This window comes from Tupaia chinensis, unplaced genomic scaffold, assembly GCF_000334495.1.
Source record: "Tupaia chinensis unplaced genomic scaffold, TupChi_1.0 Scaffold143814_1, whole genome shotgun sequence".
Classification (NCBI taxonomy): Eukaryota; Metazoa; Chordata; class Mammalia; order Scandentia; family Tupaiidae; genus Tupaia; species Tupaia belangeri.
In genome coordinates, this window is record NW_006203664.1 from 931,240 (window position 1) to 952,135 (window position 20,896).

Below are 20,896 nucleotides of genomic sequence, written 5' to 3' on the forward strand. Positions count from 1 at the left end.
ATTCCAGGACGGGAAGCCCACACAGGGCAACTCAGGGAATCAAGGGCTGCACTATTAACACAGAGAACTACAGAACTCGGGCCCTGAGGGAGGACTGGAAACCCTCCGGCCCTCCCTGACCAGCCATCTCCCTGAAAAGAGAGCAGAGCCAAACTTTCTGCCTGAAGCTCAGAGCAGGGTGGGCCAGACTCCCACCAGTCATCTTTCCTAAGATGGAAGAGCAGATCTTATATACACCCAAGGTGCTCAGCCTCATGGGGATGCCCTGCCAGGGTTAGCAGCAGGAAGGTGCCTTTCTCCACGGACCAAGCAGCTGCTGGCAGTCTTGTGAGTGGGCTTTGGCACCCATTTGGCTTGGCCACACTGTATGGTGGAGAGAGCTGGGGCACTGGCATCTGAAGACCTGAATGTGAGTTCCAGCTCACCTGCTGGGCAATCTTGGATAAGGTGCTTACCTCTCTGAACTTCATCACTGAAAAAAAATCATATAAAAGCTTTGTACATTTATGATGAGGGCTAAAAGAGATGGGTCCATGCTGCCCAGAGCTGTGCGTGGCCTGCAGTAGGGATAGGCCATCCTTGGCCTCCCACCCCTTCAGGCACCAGCCATGGCTTGCTCAAAAACACATTCACTCGGGACCAGCAGTTGGCATAATGGCTATGTAGCTGGACTCCCATGTAGTCGACCGCGGTTCGTGTCCTGGACCTGGTGGCTTAAAACTCATGCTGGGCGCATGTGCGTGTGTGCTCAAGATTCCGAGAGGAGAACAGAGGAGAAGGGATTGTGGTGTGGCCATCCCCCCCGGGGGTGATTTCTCACTTTCTGTCTCTCTTCTGGAGAGTGCACACACCCTATAGCAAAAACCTCTCCAAAAAAAAAAAAAATCCACTCACCTCTTCCACATAAATTTTTTGAACACCTACTGTGTCACAGGCACTAGGCGGGCGGGACCTTTACCCCACAGTGCATCTCTACCCTCCCTGTGTTTTACAACTGGGAGATGCCGAGCCTCCTGGAGCGCTGAGAGATGAGAGCGTAGTCTGTGAGAGTGTGTGCAAGGGAGTGGGCGGTGGAAACTCCTCACTGCTAAGGGAAATGCTGCATAAACCTTTTTATTTTTTGCCCACAGCAAAAGAATCTCATAAATAAATAAATAAAAGAAAATCAATAGCATTTTCTGAGCATGGTTTGGTAAAGCAGAGGATCTGGGTACTCGTAAAAGCCAATAGGCAGTGTCCCCACCAAAGGAGGGAGGTGTAGAGCCTGGGAAGATGGGGAGGAAAGGTAGGGGTCTTGGGCAGAGTGGGAGAAAATGCTACTGGACGTTGCTCCCACCCCCGTGTCAGGCTGTGCTCCTAAGCACAGACAGGCTCTTCTGAGCACCTTGCAGCCCCGCAAAAACCTCTCCCTACCTCCCTCATCCTTCAAGCTAAAAAGGCACTGCTGATCAGTGGCCAGAAGGCTAAGGAGCCCCATCAGTACCCACACCAGGCTCTATCCTCCACACTTCCCTGCTGCTCCTTCACAGAAAGCCAGATCTGTGCCTGACCCCCAGCCAGGGCACTGCTGGCTTTTCTGCAAGCGAGTTTTTGCTGACGAGAGTTTGTGAAAAGTCATCTGAAGAGCTGCGCTCTCCGGCCTCCAGAATCCATGCATCCTATCTCAAAGCTCTCACCTCCCCTTGTCCTATATCAACACCAGCAACACAGGGAACAGCAGAAACCAACAGCCTGGACACCCATGGCACAAGCTGAGAGCACACTGCCCTCACGTGGGTCTGTGTCTCTGGCACTTCTGTGCACATCCTGTTATGAACTGAATTGTGTCTTGCACAACACATATCGAAGCCTTCACCATCTTTGCAGTGATAACTCAGTTAAAACAAGACCAGTAGGGTAGGCACTAAGACCAGTGTCCTTATAAGAAGAGGTGAGCCAGCCTTGTGGCATGATAGTTAAGGAAGCCACATCCCACATGGTCAACTGCATGGTTCAAATCCTGGCCCTAAAAACACACCAGGCCCATGTGCATGTGTGGCCCAAATCCCGGCGGGGTGGAGGAATGGAGAAGGGATTGCAGCATGACCACATTCCATGGAGGGTTCTGACTTCTCCTCCCTATCTCCTCTCCTTCTCTCTCTTTCTGTCTCTCTCTGGCAAGTGCGCATATCCTCTGGCAAATTATTTTTAAAAACAGAGGAGGAAGTAAGGATAGGGACAACCATATGGGGACACAGCAAGAAGGTGCCTTCTGCAGACCTGCTGACACCCTGATCTTGGACTTCCAGCCACCAGAACTGTTGTTTGAGCCATCTGGTCTGTGGTACTTTGTCATGGCAGCTTGTGCCAATCCTGGAGCATTCTAGTCACACTCCCACCTCAGGGCCTCTGCACTCACTGTTCCCTCACCTGGAATGCTCTTCCCCCAGATGCCCTCACGGCTCTCTCTCTTCTCCTTTCTACAAGTCACTTTTTCTGTGAGGCTTCCCTGCCCACCCCGTTTCAAGTTGTAACACTCTTCTCCTCTTCACCAATACACCCTATTCCCTAGCTATGCTTTCTAATTTTGCTTAATTGAAATATAACTGCCCCGGATAAATGCTCCAATACCAGGTGTAGCATTTGAGATTCTGATGAGTGCACCTCAAGGTGTTCAGCATTTCCATGGCACGTGAGGTTCCTCTGCCCCCCACAGTCCCTTCCTTCCCCAAAGAAACTGATCTGGAGTCTCTCTGTGATTTCTATTCCACTTTCTGTCATCACAGATAAGTTCTGTCTATGCTAGAATGTCATATAAATAGAATGACGTGGTACTTATTTTTGTGTGCCTGGCTTCTTTCACTCAGGAGAATATTGGCTAAAGCCATCCATGTTGTTTGAGGCATCAGCAGAACATTCCTTTTTATCGCTATGTAGTATTCTGTGTGTGATGTGCCCGTGTGTTGATGCTCATTAGAGGACTTCTGGGTTGTTTCCAGTTCTTAGCGATCGTGAATAAGGCTGCTCTGGACATGCTGTCTGAGACTTTTAAGGCATAAACGTTTCATTTCTCATGGGTAAACACCTACGATTCTTGCTTCTGTTTTCTCTACTTGACACCATACAGCATAGGATATATTTTACGTATTTATCTGATTGATTGTCCCCCCTCTATCCGTGAGAATACAGGCAGGACTTTCTGTGTATTTTGTGTGTTTTGTTGTATCTGCAATACCTGGAACAGGGTCTAGCACATGGCAGACGCTCAATAAATGTCTGATTAATGACTGAATGAAGGACTGTTTTTTGGATCCCAGCCCCCCAAAAACTTGGGTGTGATTCTTCTGCTGGACATTTAGCCAACTGCATCACTGGGCATGAAGCAGAAGAAATGTTTCTACATGTAAGCAAACCCTCCCCAACACTGGGAACCCCAGGGGAGCTCTGCAGTCCTGGGATTTCTGTTCAGGGAGAAAATTCCACCCATGGGGTAGGTCTGCTCAGGGCTCAGGCTCTGGCGCCTCCCCACCCCCAGTGGTAACAGCACTGCTGATGCTGATATCCTCCAATCTTATATCCCAGGGCTGGAGAATGGGCTGCTCCCCCCCCCCCCGAGTGCACCGAACCTTTTTTCCTCCTTGAGTGGATTAAACTGTCAAGTTTCTGGTGTTTGCAGAACGACGGGAGGGCTGCAGACAGTAATGTGGTTTTATTTACAACATAACCACTTCAGCAACATCACTGGCTTCTGAAAACACAGGACAATTTTCAGCCCCTGGGGGATTTCTAGGACATGATTTCCATAAAAATTAAATATTGATGAATCTTATCTCTCTGCCAACTTCCCTGCTCCTTCTACCCCATCCCTGAAGCTTCAGTAAGGGAGAGAAAGAAGAAAAAAGGATTGGAGAAAGCAAGGCAGAAAAAGAGAACACAGATGTGGGATTATGTCAATCAAACAGATGAGGGTAAAGGAGGGAGCAGGTCCACCTGGGTCCCAGGCAGGGTGGACACACATCCTGACCCTGATCCTGAAGCTACAGCCTGTGCTGGGGCAGGGCGTAAGGTGCGAGACAGCCAGGGCAGAGTTCTGTGGATGGGAGAGATCCGGGTGCAAAAACCCGGCCTGGGGCCCAGGGGCCAAGGGGCCAAGAGGTGGACATTCCACCAGGAAAGAAACAAGGCCCCAAGCAGGAACACCCTAGTAAGCCAGCCCACCTGAGTCCCATCTCCTCCATCTTCATTTCTCCTTGAGCAACTTCCTCAGGGTCTCTAGGATGACAAAGGATCACAGAGACTTCTGAGATCTCAGAGAAGGAAACTGAGGCTTGGAGGTAGGAGGTGAACAGGCCAAGGGGTCCAGCCTGACAGGTGAGTGGGAACAGAGGCCAGCCTTCTGCTCACTAAGTCTGCCACTCAATGCCTTGGAGGCAAACAAAGGGACGCAATAGATTTCCAGTGAAATCTGAGAGCCAGCAGAGGTCAGCTCTGCTAAGCTCTTGCCTCTGGGGAAGTTCCCTTCACTCCAGAAGCAGATCCAGACATGGAAGATACAAAAAGAAGAGAAGATGACCACAAAAGTGGCTTTGGCATTGGAAAACAAAGGGCAGACTTTGCTTCAGGTAAATATCCTGAATGAAAACTAACCCAGAGGGGCCAGCAGTTAGCGTAATGGCTATGTCGCTGGACTCCCATGTAGTCAACCGCGGTTTGCGTCCCGGGCCCAGTGGCTTAAAACTCACACCGGGTGCGTGTGCGTGCGTGCCCAAGATCCCGAGAGGAGAATGGAGGAGAAGAAATTGTGGCGTGGCCATACCCCCAGGGGGTGATTTCTTACTTTCTGTCTCTCTGTCTGTCTGACGAGCGCATGTGCCCTATCGCAAAATCCGCTCCAAAAAATCCCAAAAAACAACAATCAAAAAAAAAAAAAAAAAAAAAACAAACAAAAAACTACTAACCCAGTGATACTGCCACTGAGAATGGGGACTGTGTGGTTTGGAGACGCAGCGCCTGGGAGGAGAAACAGCCAATGCCTGTTGTCAGAAATCTTTGGCTTTGGGACCAGCAGTTAGCATAATGGCTATGTTGCTGGACTCCCACATAGTCGACTGTGATTCGCATCCCGGACCCGGTGGCTTGAAACTCACACCGGGTGTGTGTGCATGTGTGCCCAAGATCCCGAGAGGAGAATGGAAGAGAAGAGATTGCGGCATGGCCATGCCCTCTGGGGGGTGATTTCTTGCTTTCTATCTCTCTCTTTCTCTCTGTCTGTCTGGCGAGCGCACACGCCCTATAGCCAAAAGGGAGGGCGCCGCCCCTAGAGCCAAAAGCTCTAAAAAAAAAAAAGAAAAAAAAAAAAAGAAAAAGAAATCTCTGGCTTTGAATCCTATTTGCAGATGGCCAGAAACTGTTGGGTATCACTCAGCATCATTTCTTTTTCTTTTTTTTCTTTAAGAATTATTTTATTTAACTTCATTTATTTATTTTAATTTGATCAGAGAGGAATAGAGCGAGAGAGACACAGAGAGTGAGAGAGTGAGAAAGCAAGCTGCCAGTCCAGGACTCAAACCATGATTAGCCATGTGGGAATCCAGTGCCTTTAACCACGATGCCTCCTGCCGGCTCCTGGTTTTATCATCTGTACAAGGGACACAGTTAATGCATAGGGCCTTGGAGTCCACAAGTGTGAGTTTAAATTTAGATGGGTCAAATCTTGATTTTTCTATCCATATGGGGATTAAAATATTATGGGTTGAAATATTCTTTTTCTTTTTTGTGAGAGAGAGATTTTTGCTATAGGGTATGTGTGCTCACCAGAAAGACAGACAGACAGAAAGTTAGAAATCATCCTCCATGGGGGATGGCCATACTGTGATCCATTCTCCTCCATTCTCTTTTTGGGATCTTGGGCACTCATGCACATGCGGCTGGCATGAGGCTTAAGCCGCCAGGTCCGGGACTTGAACCACAGTTGACTACTGGGGGCCCAGAGACATAACTATTACACCATATGGTGGTCCCAAGGGTTGAAATAGTCTCAAGATGCCTTTCATAGACTAGACCTTCAGCAATATGGATGAGCTGAGCCTGGGTGAGGCCAAATGCACATGGACAGGAGCTCACCCGGCCCAGCATTTACTCTTCTCCATGAGAACAGCTGACTCACCAGGCCCTCTGTGTGTCCAGCCTCAAGGTGCCGGCAGTTCTAGCATACTCCTTAGACAGATGCCAGAACACTGTCCTGTGGAAAGGAGTAAAGGCTAAGCATTGTTTGGGGCGAAAGTCAGTGTCTCCAGGGGGGTCCTCTGGGATGTCTCCATTTGTTGGATGGCTCTCCAAAGACTTGAGCCCCCAGACAGCAGACCTATGTACCTGCCAACCCACTTCCACACAGTATTCTCCCTGCCAAAGCCAAACATCCATCAGACAGAAGAGCCTGTGCCTCAGAACCACCAACCCATTGGGAGCCAAAGGGGCCTGGACTTCCAGCAACCTGGGAAAGACCAACCCCTCTTCTTAGGCTGTTTCTCAAATATTCCACACACAGCAAAGAAACTAGGGGAGGCCGAGTAATAATGACCATCACTGTCATCATCTGGAATGCTCACTGCTCCAGAGATACCCGGAAGTATAAATCACAAAGTTACCAAATCCACATCGCAATCTGGTAAGGGCTTTTCACCTCCACCAATCCCATTTAACAGGTGAGAAAACTAAGGCTTTGGGGTATGTGATCTGCCCAAGACCACAAAACAAGAATGTGGCAGAGCAGGGATATCAGCCCAGATACTATGCCTCTAACCCCTTCTTTTTTGAGCTTAAGAAGGATGAGGCTAGAAAACCCAGTTTCCAAAATGTATCAAAAATTTTAACAAGGTACATAGACAATGCACACATCCTTTGGCCCAGCCATTTTGCATCTGATAATATAACTCAACAAAATAATTAGGAATGTGCTCATGGGTTTATCCTCAAGGATGTTTGTGGCAGTATTGTTTATTTTAGCAGAAGAAAAAAAGGAAGCTAAAGGAAATGACCTAAAAGACCATCAGTCAAGAATGAAGGAAATGAAAGGCGCAGCGTGTCCAAAGGACATGTTCACACCATAGTAAATAAGAAACCAATTGTACGAAGAAAAGACTCAGGGCTTGCAGGTGTTGTGGTGGGTAAGATGCTGGACTCCTATATGGCTGGCAGCAGTTCAAGTCCTGGTTCCAGTGACTTGAAAATCACGCTGGATGCATGTGCATGCATGCCCAAAATCCCAAGAGGAGAATGGAGGACAAGAAATTATGGTGTGGCCATCCTTTCTGGGGAGTTATTTCTCAGTTTCCCTCTCTCTGTCTCTCTCCAGTGAGCATACATGCACTATGGCAAAAATCTTGGGGAAAAAAAGACTCAGTGCTTATAAAATAAATTCTATATATCTCTAGAATAAAACACCAAAAGAATATAAAACGTTGCTAGTTGTTTTCTCTGAAGTGACAAAGTTAGAGGTTAAGTTTTATTTTTATTTGTGCACTTCCAAAGTTTCTAAATTTCCTAAAATAGATGTGTTAACCCTCCAAAAATCAAACAATAGGTGTTCTTAAACTGCATCTAAGACATGACACAGGCAGGCTTTATAAGAATTCAAAGCAGTAGTGCCCTATCACTCACTTCCTGAAATGACTGTATAGCATCTTGGCCAAGGAAAATTCTTGTAATCAAGGTTCACAAAAACCAGACTCTGACAGACCCAATCAGTGACAAGGACATGAAATTGGATACCTATGGAGACCACAAGTCTGACCAGGATAGACTGCATCTATTGGGATACATGTGGATATAGCAAGAGCACTGCCCATCAGGGAGGTTAACAAGCTGCACATTGATGCATGCTGTTCCATTTCACAGGTGGCCAGATTAGCACCACCAGTCAATGGCAAAACACAAACCCCAAAAACTCGAGAAGAAATGTCAATGGGAAAACATGCAGGTGATTAAAACTTTGCATGAACGCAGATAGCCAATGGATGCTAAAAAGGGGTAGAAGGAAGTATAACACCCCTCCTCCTCCTCTCCCCATAATTCCTTTATCCATAGCACTGCTGGCAGCTGCTGGGAGAACCAACCTCAAATCCCAAGGCATAATAGCTTGGGGAGCGCCACACGTTAGTAACCTATTTGCAGCTGGTGTGAGATTTCACTCATCTGCCTCATTTCGGAACACTCCCACAAATAGTCTATCTACTTGTGCAAAAATATCGGGCTTCAAAATTAATCGCCCCATATCCAAATTAGTTGTGATGCAACTATCTAAGCTGCCCTCTGCTCATTCTCACCTTGCATCTAAACCAGGGAGGCTGCTTCATCTCCAAGACCACTGAGATGGGCAGCTTCTTTCCATCTGCAATCCGATCACAGCAAATCAGACAAGATCATTTTCCTGGGCTTTAAAAAACATATGCCATTGGTCAAGTCCCTCTTGTTGGCAGGGACTCAGATCATTAAGACGCCGATATTGCCCCAAATGTTCTTTTACTGTCAAACTACACTTCTGGAGCTCCCCAAATCCATTGTCACTATCTAGCAAGAAACAAACAAACAAACAAAAAAATCCAGTAGAAGTTTTAATCTAGGGGCCACAAACAAGCCTCAGATGGTATCCCAAAGTGGGGGCACTGCAAGGAGAGCCCTCCCCCTTTTCCTGCTTCCAAGCCCCACCTCTCACATCTGCTGCTCAGGGGCCCCACTGCCCAGCCAGCCCTAATTAAGCCCCCAGCCCTCAACCCCCAGGCTTAGCTCTGCCCCATTTAACATTCCACTGTGAGCATTTTCCATCGTAAAAGTCTTTGAAAACATTTTCAATAGCTGTATTATAGTCCACAGTATGGCCATGGCATAAATTAGTCATTCCCACATCACAGGACATTTGAGCTTGTTTTTCTGCCAAATGAGAATGAGATGAAGCTGCCACGAAAGCCCTGCGGCCCCTGAGCCACTGGGCTTTGTGAAGATGAAGTGCTTATATTTTAGCACGGGAAAGGACAGCCAGACACTCTCCAATTCACCTCTCAGCCAGCCTCAAGGTTCAGGAGAGAAGAAACCATCCCCTACAAGTAGGTCCCTGGCCTCCACAGACCTGGGTGAGATAAAATTCCATCAGATCAGAACCTGCTTCTTCATCCTCAACAAACAGTTGGAAAACAGCTAGAGAAGTTCACCAGGATTGGTACTCATGGGAATGTGGGCCATGCTTGGGCACTGCCGACCGACACATTCAGGCAACTCTCTAGAGCTCTGATCTTAGCCAGGGGCATGATTTTGCCCTCTCAGGGGACATTTGGAAATATCTAGAGACATTTTAAGTTGTCACAAGTGAGGGGACAGGTCCTACTAGCATCTTGTGGGTAGAGGCTACAAAGAAAGCTATATATCTTACAATGCACAGACACACCCTAAAAAGAGAATGATCTGGCCCCCAGAGTCCCAGTTCGAGGTTGAGAAGCCCTGCTGTGGGTGCCACACCTGCTACGGTGTGGGGTGAAGTCAGGATGCCGGCCAAGCCCCCACCAAGAACCTGCAGAGCTGGGAGCTGAGGGGCTAACAGGGAGAACGGCATGAGTTCAAGTTATACCAACATTCAAGGGAGAGACCAGGGAGAGCAGACAGACGGCTGGGAACCTAAGGTTCCCTCAGTTGCGTGGATGGTGTTTTTAGTTAGATGTGTGATGTCCAGGGCTCATTCTTACTGCCTGGAATCCTTAACTCCAGAAACAGGTCTCAGGCCAGCTTCTATGGCAGAATACAATGAATGGGGTTGAGGAATATGAAAGATTTACTGCTGAGTGAAGGAAGCCAGGCTATGAAAGAGAAACATGGTATGTCTCCACTTAATATATACTAATTGTCCACACTCCACTTAATATATACTGATTGGCCCAAACTGAATGACTAAAGGATATAGAAACATAGTAAATGGTTGTGAATATCAGATACAGGGTGGTAAGAGGGAGGGTGAAAGAGTAGAGTCTGAGGAAGGACATTAAAGAGAAAAAGAGAGAAGCAAGGCATTTATGGGACAAAGAAATGGGTTATTATCTGTTGAAGGATAACCTTATAGTACTGTCAATTGGACCCTTGTGAAATGTACACATGTTGGAATTTTCACTTTGCAAGCTAAGTAACGTGATTGAATGTATAAAAGAAATTGAAATAATAAAAATTTAAAAAGAAAAAAAAACTTCATTGCATTAAATCACCCAAAAAACAAAAACAAAAACAAAAAACCAAAAAACAAACCCATAGGCTAGGTGACATCTTGGAGGTGACCCTGGGGAATGCTGCTTCCCAGAAGGATCTGTAGAAAATGCCTCTCCCCCACCAGCCAGGTCTACTCCCTACCATCTCCTAACTAATACCCATGGCTCATCATCCTCTGGGCTGGCCCCTCTTCTCCTTCCTTTGCATCCCACCTGCCATCCTCACGTATGGTTCTGGCTCTGTAGCATCTCTCAGACCTATTTCCTCCTTTATCAGCTTTCTTTCTTTCCCTGCCCTAGAGCACCTAACTACAGCATACAGAGCCACGAAACTCACACCCCTCCCTTCCTACCATACCTTCCATAGCTCCCTCTTACTCAATGAAAGAAGCCTGAGGTTTGAAGCCGTCATCCATAGCCCTGTGAATTTGATCCCACCCTAACTTCCCACCACCCCACATAATCTTCCACCTGGGCAGACTGGGCTGCTTTCTCACTACCTAGGCCTGCTCAGTAGTTGCCTCCTCTTGGAATAAACTCTCCACTACCCTTGTCCGCCGGCTGACTGACTGCACTTCCCACTGCCCTTGTCTGTCTGCCGACTGACGGCCCCAGCTCCAACCCTTCCAAACAGTTGCAGTCCTCTTCCCTTCGAAGCCTCCCTCCAAACTTCCTTCACCACTTCAGGCACTGGCTTTAAGTGGCCAAGTCCCAATCGCTTGTTTCTGTCTCAGTCCCTCCCTGGCTGGGAGCTCTGCTTTATGAGGGACCTTGTATCAGGCCTCTATTGGCACCCAGTACATGGCTTTACCCACCGGAAGTGTGTGTTTTGTCAAATCTCACTAAATGTGTTTTGTCACAGAAGTCGACCTATGGCCTGGTTCTGGAGTTAGAAATTCCAGGCTGGGCAAGAACAAAGCCCTGAACGTCACAGACATCACACTGCTAGTAACACCATCATCCACCCAACAGCGTTGGGCTCCCCATGGATCTGCCACGGCCTGCTTTTGACTTTCAAAGGAAACGGTGACTGTTCCTCACAGCTGCAAAAGCCTTTAGCCCTACACAATGGGACTCAAGGAAACGCCACCCTTCCAGCTCCGTATGACCACACAACACGGGGGAGACTGGGACAAGGGACAGGTGTCAGCACAGACTGCAAGGCTGAGTGCTCCCAGGGCAAAGGCCTTTATGAGAACCGTGGCCACCGTTTCCTATTTGTTCTGACCTGGAGGACTCCAGTCACACCAGCCAGAGCTGGGGAGACACCTGTCCTTGAGACGCACTGTGCACAGACAAGGTGCAGAGAACAGCAGGAGATACCGTGGATATCTTTTGACACATGCATCAACGAGAAATTGCAGCAACTTGGATTTGTACCAGTAAATATGAAGAAAAGCTAAAATTAGAAGTTGAAGAGGTTTTAAATCTTTAAATTTCCCGTCTGTAACCACAGGGTAGGACGCTAGTTCTTAATGGACTGCCCAAGGGAAGGTACCCCCCCCCGAATATCGGGGCCTTTGTCTAGGATGCTGCCTGGAATCCATCCTCTACAAAAGAAGGATTACACACATGGCTTGTTTTCTCCGTACACATCGCTGGAAAGTGTGTAAAACTAGTACAGCCCTCGTCAAGGGAACTTGGCAAAGCTGACCACGAGGACAAAGGCGTACAATCTTTGACCCAGCATCTCCTAGGAGTTTTTTTTTTTTCTTACAGATTCACTCACACAAAATGACCTACATATTCTCCGTACACATCGCTGGAAAGTGTGTAAAACTAGTACAGCCCTCGTCAAGGGAACTTGGCAAAGCTGACCACGAGGACAAAGGCGTACAATCTTTGACCCAGCATCTCCTAGGAGTTTTTTTTTTTCTTACAGATTCACTCACACAAAATGACCTACATATGTATACAAGGGTAGTTATTGCAGCACTGTTTGTAAAAGCAGAAGAATAGAAACAACCTAAATGCTTAACAGTAGGGGACTGGTTAAATAAATGATAGGACATCCATGTAATGGGAAAAAAGAATGAGAAAGCGCTTTCTGTACGATACAGGACCATCTCCAAGACAGACTGCCCAGTGGAGTCAGTTCAGAATACTGTGCGGATCATTACTCTCCAGGCTGTGGGGGGTGGGAAGTGGCCTTTAATGAAACAGACCAGGATGCAATTGCTGGAATATTCAGAGTTACTCTGAAAGTGGCCATGAGAAGCAGGACTATCAGCTGCCTTCAAGGAAGGAAACTCGGTAGAAAAGACATGGGAGGAAGCCTTCCCCTCTATACCTTTGGTACCGTTTTACTGTGTTCCATATGAATACACTACCCATCTGAAACTAATCTGAACTGCCCAGGGCACACCACTGTGATGGTGGCCCCTCCCTGTCCTCCCTGTTTCTTCTCATCTCTCTCCTCATCCCTCTTTCCTTGCCTCTGTCACACCCAGAGGTGGCAGCGTGTAAAAGCTCAGGCTGGAGTGTCAGGAGCCAAGGTTGTAAAGCTGGTCACTCTGCCCTCCTAAGTGGGAATGCTCTCACCTCTGCAAACTAAATCTGAATCTCTCCCTTTGTGGAACTACTGGGCAGATTAAAGCCGACACCCTGGAAGGGCTCCAGTGCCCAGCACATGGCAGGTCAACTCCGAGTTTGCTGACTTTGGGAAGCCTGCCTTCAGCCAGGTCGGGATTAATGTTAGGATTTGATGGGGGTGGGGGAGTCTCTCCAGGGAACTGTTCTGAACTGCAGGTGCAAGGGAAGCTCTGGAAGGTGGCTTGTCCCTTTGCGTGCACATGTAGGAACAGGAAGCTGGGCAGGCATCCTCGCTGCCTCTACCCGTAGCTGTTCCCATGAGGGGGAGCGGGAAGAAGAGGTCCCCAGGCCAGATGCCTGCAAATCAATAAAATGCTTCTCGGTTCACTGCATTGTGTCCTGACGCCTGAGACATCCTTGGCAGTGGCTTTGGAAATGCCGGTGACGCAGGAGAGCCACTTCAAAGGATGCACTTGAGCAAGAGGGAAACGTGTGTAAAAGGTTTTGTTCTCCATTCACTCTCCCAGAGAAGCCATCTCCAGGGAGCTGAGGAACACAGGAAACAGGAGAAGACAGCTGCCAGGGTGGGGCAAGCAGTGGAAGATATGCTACCTTACGCCTAATCACATCTGCTTTCACTGAAGCTCACCCCAGCACCTTCACACCACCAGCAGGCGATGAAGCTGACCAAGTTCAAGTCCTGGCTCTACCACTTACGCCTATGGGACCTCAAGCCTATGGCTTCAGTTCTCTGCCTCAGTTTCCTCATCTGCAACATGCAGGTAATAGTATCCTGTGGAGCGCTTATGAGGATTAAATGAGTTAACACATGGGAAGTGCTCAGAACGGTACCTGGCATGGAATCAGTCATCAGTAAATGTTAGCTTCTATTGATAATCTTTCTCCTCCCCCTCATCACCCAGGCCCTCCTGTCTCCTTAGCTCTGTTCTACTACCCTGTCAAATTCCTCCGCCGCAGCAAGGCTTCTGAACCCCGGCACATCTGACGCAGGCCCGGCCTCAGCCTACTGCAGCCTAGGACCATGTCTAGAATCACAGCATCCATCCAGATCTGGAGCCCACTGGACTCCACCTCAATGTTCTTTAACACCGGCTGCTGGGTCTCCCCAGTCTCGCCACACACTCGAGCTTTGCCTTTTGCACGCCCCGTCTGGCCTTGATCAACTCTCCCCACCTAGGAGCTAGCCTGCAAGGCAAGGACAGTGGCCTTTGGTACCCAGTCCAGCCCTCGCGCAGAGTCATACTCCGCTCTTTGGCCTGACCTAAAGCAAAGGCGCCGGTGTGACTTCAGCTCCTATAGTCAGTTTCACGGCCCCACACTGTCAGCGCAAATAACAGAAAATCCATCAGCCAGCTCCAACTCCCAAGCCAGCAGCTTCTTGCTTCTAAACCAAGTCAATTTAACATCTGACACTTGTGCCAAGAGCTCGCATTTGGAAAGGCATGCTCCTTTCAGCTTTACAACGCGCGCTGACAACTCCCCACCCGGCCTCGAATCGCTGTCATTGCCTATGGACTCTGCTGGCACCCTGTGATGGCCAGTGTGTGGCCTGCCTCCTTCCCACGCCTCCCTCTGGAACTGCCTACCGCCTGGACTGCCGAGTGGACGTCCACAGCCCAGCACAGGTGTCCAGCCCTCTGTGGATTGTTCAAGGAAAGGGGTGTAAGATGATAATTGGGCTTACTTTCTGAGAACAAAATCCTGAGCATGTCTCCACGGTCACATTGGCCTGTATCAGGGAGTCTGGGAAGGCATGTGTGATGTTCTCTGGCAGTCGGAAGCACCCCCGGTAGGCGGCCGTCCTCCCTGTGGGGAAGGAAATGGATTTCTAATAAGAAAGGGTGCTCACGGTTGTTGGTCACAAGGAAAATACCGGCTTTGATCCCAAGATAAATCCTGACAGGTATAAACACACTCAAGAGAGTAGATTTCATATTAGAGGGGACACACTGCCCTGGATGGGGTGAAGGACAGCCAAGTTCCTGAGAAAAATCAGGCATCAGGACCTTGACCACCCAAGGTCACCCACAAGTGACCACTTGGCTGACACCGTTGAGCTCAAGCCTGGCTATTCCCATCGGTTTTCCAGAACGGTGTCTGTCTGGTCTGTCCACCTGCCCTTCCTTCTTGGGTTTCTTCCTCCATCTCTCCCTCCCTTCCTTCCTTCAATCAATCTGAATCACGCATTTACTATGTGCCAGGTTCTGTAGGGGGTGACCCAAGAGGCTGATATTATGGAAAATTCTATGTCCTCCCAGAGCATACATTCAAAGAAAAGTAGATACAGAAACCTGAAGTCCTGCCACGTTCCCTCTTGCTGTGCTGCAGGAGTTACACCCCCCTCCTTTGCTTCTTTGCAAGGTTTGCCTCGCTCTGATCTTGAACTCCCACCTAAATTCTAGGAATACTCTTCAAGCCCGTGTTACAAAGGAAGCCTCCTGCCAAGTTCTTCTCCAGACCTTCTGGTGGAAAAGTCCATCTTCCTAGTTGGTTTCCTTGGTGCCGAACGAACCTTCTGGAATATCCTGGCACCAACTGCTTGTATTTCTTCCAGACTCCTCAGAGCATCTCTAGATGGCATCTTGGTTCTCATCTGTGTTCCTTTCAACACAAGACCTCCCAGAACTCAGCATCTCTCCCAGCTCTGTCCACCTGCCATGTCTCCTTGCCAGTGGCAGAAACCCTGCTGCCAGCGAGAGACACCATGGACGGTGGGAAGGGGGTCTCTCTCTGCGTAGAATTGCCAAGCAGGACTAAACCCTGGAGCTGGAAGCCCAGCCCACAGTACCATGGTCTGGATATCAGGGCCTAGACCTATTAGGCCGCAGTCACAGGAAAGCAGCTGCTGCAGGGAAAACGGCCTGGGTTTAGAGTCCTAGGTGCCTGGTTCAGGCACTGGCAGCAAGGAGCTCTGAAATGCTGGCACGTCATGGACCGGGGGTTCTTTGTTTCCCCTCCCACATGCTGCCTAGTCCTGTAGCTGCTAGAGGAGCACAGGCACTCATGTGCCATCCCAGATGGGGCTTCGTGTCCCTTCAATCACGTGCCTGCCCTGGCTTTTGGTGTGAAGGCCACGGAGGATGGCTGTGCTGGGCCCACAGAACTCTTTCCAACCCTGTGGCATGACCGGGTCCCCAAGGAACAAACATCTAGGGATGGGTGCTGGGACAGATGCTGGGGGGACAGGCTCAGGGACACTTGGCCAGGGGAGAGTCAGTGGACAGACACTACACAGAGAGAGTACAGTGCCCAACAAGGAGGGACAGCAAGGGGCCATGAGGCCCCCAGAGCAGAGTTCCTAGAGGGAGGCTACATCCAGGTCACCCCTGCTCCCACGCCAGCTGTGACCCTGACACACGGCAGGTGCCCAGCAAGTGCTGAGTCAACGAATGAGCTGAAGCACAGGGCGCTGTATACACGGCAACAGGTGAGCAGTATGCGAGCTCCTGGAGGAGGCAGCACCAGCCGCCTCTGTACTTCACTGATGCCACCGTCAGGGAACAGGGTGTAACCTAGTGTGGCCTACCCCCACCTCCCTCAGCCCCCCGGCGAAAGCCCATGCTGTCATTAGGGCAGAGTGACATCCCGAGGTGAAGAATGAACGAACGTCTCAGGACGAATTCCACCCCCACCTCCCTCAGCCCCCCCGGCGAAAGCCCATGCTGCCATTAGGGCAGAGTGACATCCCAAGGTGAAGAATGAACGAACGTCTCAGGACGAACTTCTCATCCCCACTGTGGAGCACACTCACAGGCCTTATTCCTTGTGAATGCTCCTCACGAGCCAGAGCAGCAATTCACGAAGGTGGTCACCTGGTCACCTCTTGACAGAGATCCTGTCAGCTTATTCCTTTCAGAAGGGGGTGAGAAGGCAAAGGTCAACTGCACAGGGCTACCCAGGCTGCCTAAAGGGGTAGCTGGACACTGTTTTTAACATTAACCGTGACAGCAGGTCTAGCCGACTCGAGATCTGGGGCTGGCGTGAATGATTGGACCATCTGTCCCTTAACCAATGGGCAAGGGGGAGCAAAACAACTGTCTCCAAGTTTCAGTTACTGAATGGGCAGGAGTGCAGTCCAGAGCACACATATCAACTTGGCCCTACTGGGGAGGAGCAGGGCTGCTGTTTGAACCCAAAGAAACAAAAGACCCGAGAAAATAGTGTGGGATAGCAAGGTCCTCAGGAAGCCTCTCCAGATGCCCAGGTGACAGGGCAGGACCCTGCTCATGTATCACGGCAAATCTCCCTGCCAGGTTGCGGTCTGACACAGAGTAGGCCTCGATGAGTATCTGGTGATCTAATGGCCTCATTAATGAATCCTTAAGCTAAAGAGCATGTCATCGGTGTCTCCAGTCTTGTCCCTCTTGGCCCATGGCTCCCAGACACATGTAAGACATAACCTAAGAAGCTCTAAACATGGAGTTGTTCTCCCTAGCACTGTGACCCATATACGGTGCTGGCCAAGGTTGACCCTATGGCTTACCCACCGTTCTCACAGCTGAGTTTCTGTACTGCTTGGAAAACTCACTTCTTGCTGGAAGGGTCCTCCCAGAAACACTCAGAAGTCTTAGCTTTGGATCTGAGCCCTCTGTCCCCGAGCTCTGCCCCACTCTTGAACTCATCCATCAGTTCTTCTGCAGCCCTGTCACTAGGACCATGGCCAGAGGCACTGTGTCCATGAATCCATGTGCCTTCACCCCCATCATCTGCTGTGTCCCTCTTGCCAGTGGTGGGGGAACTCCTCCCAAACTCTGACTTCTCCCCAGCTTGGCCCCTCCCGTTCCTGAAAAGAATGGTGCAGATGTGCGCAATGCGATTATTTCATAAAGGAGCCTTTGGTAATCCGACTAAGCGGACCCGAGGCTCGATTATCTTGCGATGAGGACAAACCTAAGTTTCAAACCCATCTAACTGGGCCTCCTCAGTTGTCACCACTTTTCATGGCACGCTTAGTTGAAATTCTTGGGAGGCCCACCTTCCTGCTCGATGTATCCGTTTACTCTCCCTCATGGCTATTTATTAAAAAAGTTCTACATTTTGAATTATAAGCTCAGTATTCTGTGAGGATTTACCTATGAGAATCTTTTGCACCTCAGATGATGGCATAGCTCTCAAGAGAGATTTTTGCATGTGCCTTTGCCAGGTACCTGTAAATGGCCCAGAGCTAACCTTTCGTTGGATCTTTCAGGCAGATAATACAAATTTGAACTCAAAAAACCATACAAAAGCAGTCCTGTGGCTACAAATTCTCAGGATTACTTTTTTTTTTTTTTTTTTTTTTTTCACTTGAAGCTCAGGTCAAAACACATGAATTTGTTTCTATCTCCCTGAACCGGTAGGTTCTTTTTTTTCAAACCTAAACTTTCACTGATGTATGCTTCAGTGAAATTGAATTCCACTTCATATAGAAGGCTCTGTCCAATTCCCCTGGGAGGCCCTAGTCCTTCTTTTCCATCCTACTTGGACACTGAAACCTAAATCTAGTGACCACCAAGACTGACAAGTTCCCTCTGCTGAGACCAGGGCTGCCCAGTGACACCTCTTATTCTCACCACAGTGGTTCTTCATTCCAAATTTATTTCTGGACAGGGATTGCCTTACTCCCTGCTAGTGCATTATGCATGTAAAATAACGCTTACTAAGTTGTATCCAGCATTTCGTATCTAGAGAACTTTCAGCTGACCTGGTCTGCCTTACTGTGATAAATCTCCCTCGGCCTCCATAATTTCAAAATGGACTGAAATGCAGAGAGGGGAGTTATGCTGCCTGAGGCCACACAGCATGTCTGAAGGAGGCCTAGGTCTTAGGCTTCCCAATCAGTCTCTCTCTCCTGCAGAAGGCAAGGGAGCCCTTTGTCCCACTCCCCACCGTGCAGAGCCTATCTAGTGAGGGTAATAGGGAAGGGAGGTCCCAGCCATGTGGTGGTTGAGGGGCTGTGGATGAGGGGCAGCTGGAGCACATGAGACAGACCAAGTGCAGGGAGATGGTGGCACTCACGCTTCCTGGAGCCTGGCTGCAGCTCCTCCACATGGTACACGGACAGCCGGCCCACGGCCCCACACACGGAGCCTTTGTCCCCTTTGCACTCATGGTTACACTCCTCCAGCCCGACACGCATTGCTGGAAGTCGGTTTCCACAGTAGCACTCTGCACCCGCCTCCAAGCCGGCATAGACATAGGACCTGCAGGAAGATGGGGCTGGGGTGAGTCCAAACCTTGACCCTGAGCTCGGATTGGAGTCTTAACTGCATAAAGGTCTGGGTCAGACAATGGCAGCTGACTCTGGGGCTGAAATAACAGTTGGATTTGAAGTTGAGTTAGGTCTGGGTGAGGAGGCAGAGAGGTCACAGCTATCAGCATATGGCTGGCCTTGGGGATGAGTCCTCTGCAAGACTGAAGGGTCATCTGGTTAAGTTTAGGGAATAGCCTGTCCTTTGTGATAAACCTTTTTTTTATTTGGAGAGGTTTTTGCTTTACAGCACATACACTTGCCAGACAGACAGATAGAGACAGAGATAAAAAGTGAGAAATCACCCCCTGGGGGGATGGCCACACCACAATCCCTTCTCCTCCATTCTCTTCTTGGGATCTTGGGCACACACACATGCACACGCGCCTGGCATGAGTTTAAGCCACCGGGTCCGGGACTCGAACCACAGTCGACTATATAGGAGTCCAGGGACACAGCCATTACGCCAACTGCTAGTCCTGTGATAAACCAATTTAACCAACCCCATGGGTCCCTCTTGTCAGCCCTGCACTTTGTACCCTAAGTTGCCACCATCCATGGATATAATGGGTCAAATACACTGGTATGCTGATTAAGTGATACTCAGTATGGGATAGGGAGAGCCCTGGTTCATAGCCCTTGCCAATTTCTATGGTGTAAATACTCCCACACAGATGACTTCAAGCTACTGATAGTTTAGTAACAGGTTCACGACATTTCTAGAAATTGAACAGTTTGCTCTCATAAGCTAGTGGAAGCTACTTCTAGCCTCAGTACCTCACTAGTGTGAAGTGCCTACTACGTTGCACCAGGGCCCTGATGCTTGACTCCCCTCCTCCACCAACACCGATTTCTCTGCTTTTACCCAGTTGTAATACTCCAGGTAAAGAAAGAGTGAAAACAGAACCTATAATGTACCACACAAGATTTTAACTATAGAAAGGGGTCAACAGTGTCAGACTCCCTTCTCAGCAGATCTCGGTGTAAGAAGCCTAGATTAAAAACACAAACACAAGCTCTTGTTCCCATTTGGCCACTGACTAGCTGTGTGACCATAAGATTGCTTATTACTTTGGAGTCTCAGTTTCCTTAACTGTTGGGAAACAATTTCAGCTTCATCTAGACTGTAAAGGGCATGTACATAGGGACCTTGGCCTTTCCTGCCCCAGCATCAGCTTCTCCATCTATAAAATGAGACTAATGAATTGCTTCCTCTCAGAGGGTGGTGAGGTTTCACATGACAAAACAAATGGGAAAGGATCTAAGGTGGCAGAAAAGAACAAAGTGCTGTCACTGCTGCTGCTTTACCTGTCCCCTACATGGACACATGTGTGCACACACGTACATACGTGAACTGTGACTGCCTTGACTTCCTGCTAGTGCATTATGAATTTTAAATAATGTTTGCAAAATTTTATCTAGCACTTGTTACCTAGAGAATTTTCTGAATATCAGATGGTCTACCTATTGCTAGAAATCTCAGTCTGCCTCTGCAGTTTACAAAAATGTAGGCACACGACAAGTGTCTAGTAACAAGTAAGCTGGTGGTAGCATAAAAAGCAAATCGGGGGGAGCCAGCAGGTAGCATAGTGGTTAAGGAGCTGCACTCCCACATGGCCGACTGTGGTTCGAATCCCAGAGCCAGCAGCTTCTTTCTCACTTTCTCTCTGTCTCTCCCTGATAAGCACACATGCCCTATAGCAAATTTAATAATAATAATAATAATAATAATATAATTAAATAACTCATTAGAAAAAAAGTTCGTTATAAACACAAGGTAGCAACACTGTTCCTGAGAGAGCAAGAGAAATCTAGTTAAAAGCCCTTTATTGTATTATAAGCATTCGAGTAAACTGAGGCACAGGGAAGGAAAAGCACTTGCACAGAGCAT

General features: G+C 48.8%; 1 protein-coding gene across 4 annotated transcripts in view; it reads right to left on the bottom strand.

Moving 5' to 3' along the window:
* WSCD1 (WSC domain sialate O sulfotransferase 1) overlaps positions 1–20,896 on the bottom strand; it is a 53,068-nt gene that overhangs the window by 12,189 nt on the left and 19,983 nt on the right. For all 4 annotated transcript variants that reach the window (XM_006165147.3, XM_006165149.3, XM_006165148.3 and 1 more), the window contains exons 4-5: positions 18,774–18,958; positions 14,461–14,582 (exon numbers count right to left, since the gene is read on the bottom strand). In XM_006165147.3, coding sequence (XP_006165209.1) covers positions 14,461–14,582; positions 18,774–18,958 — 307 coding nt within the window. The remainder of the gene's footprint in view (positions 1–14,460; positions 14,583–18,773; positions 18,959–20,896) is intronic.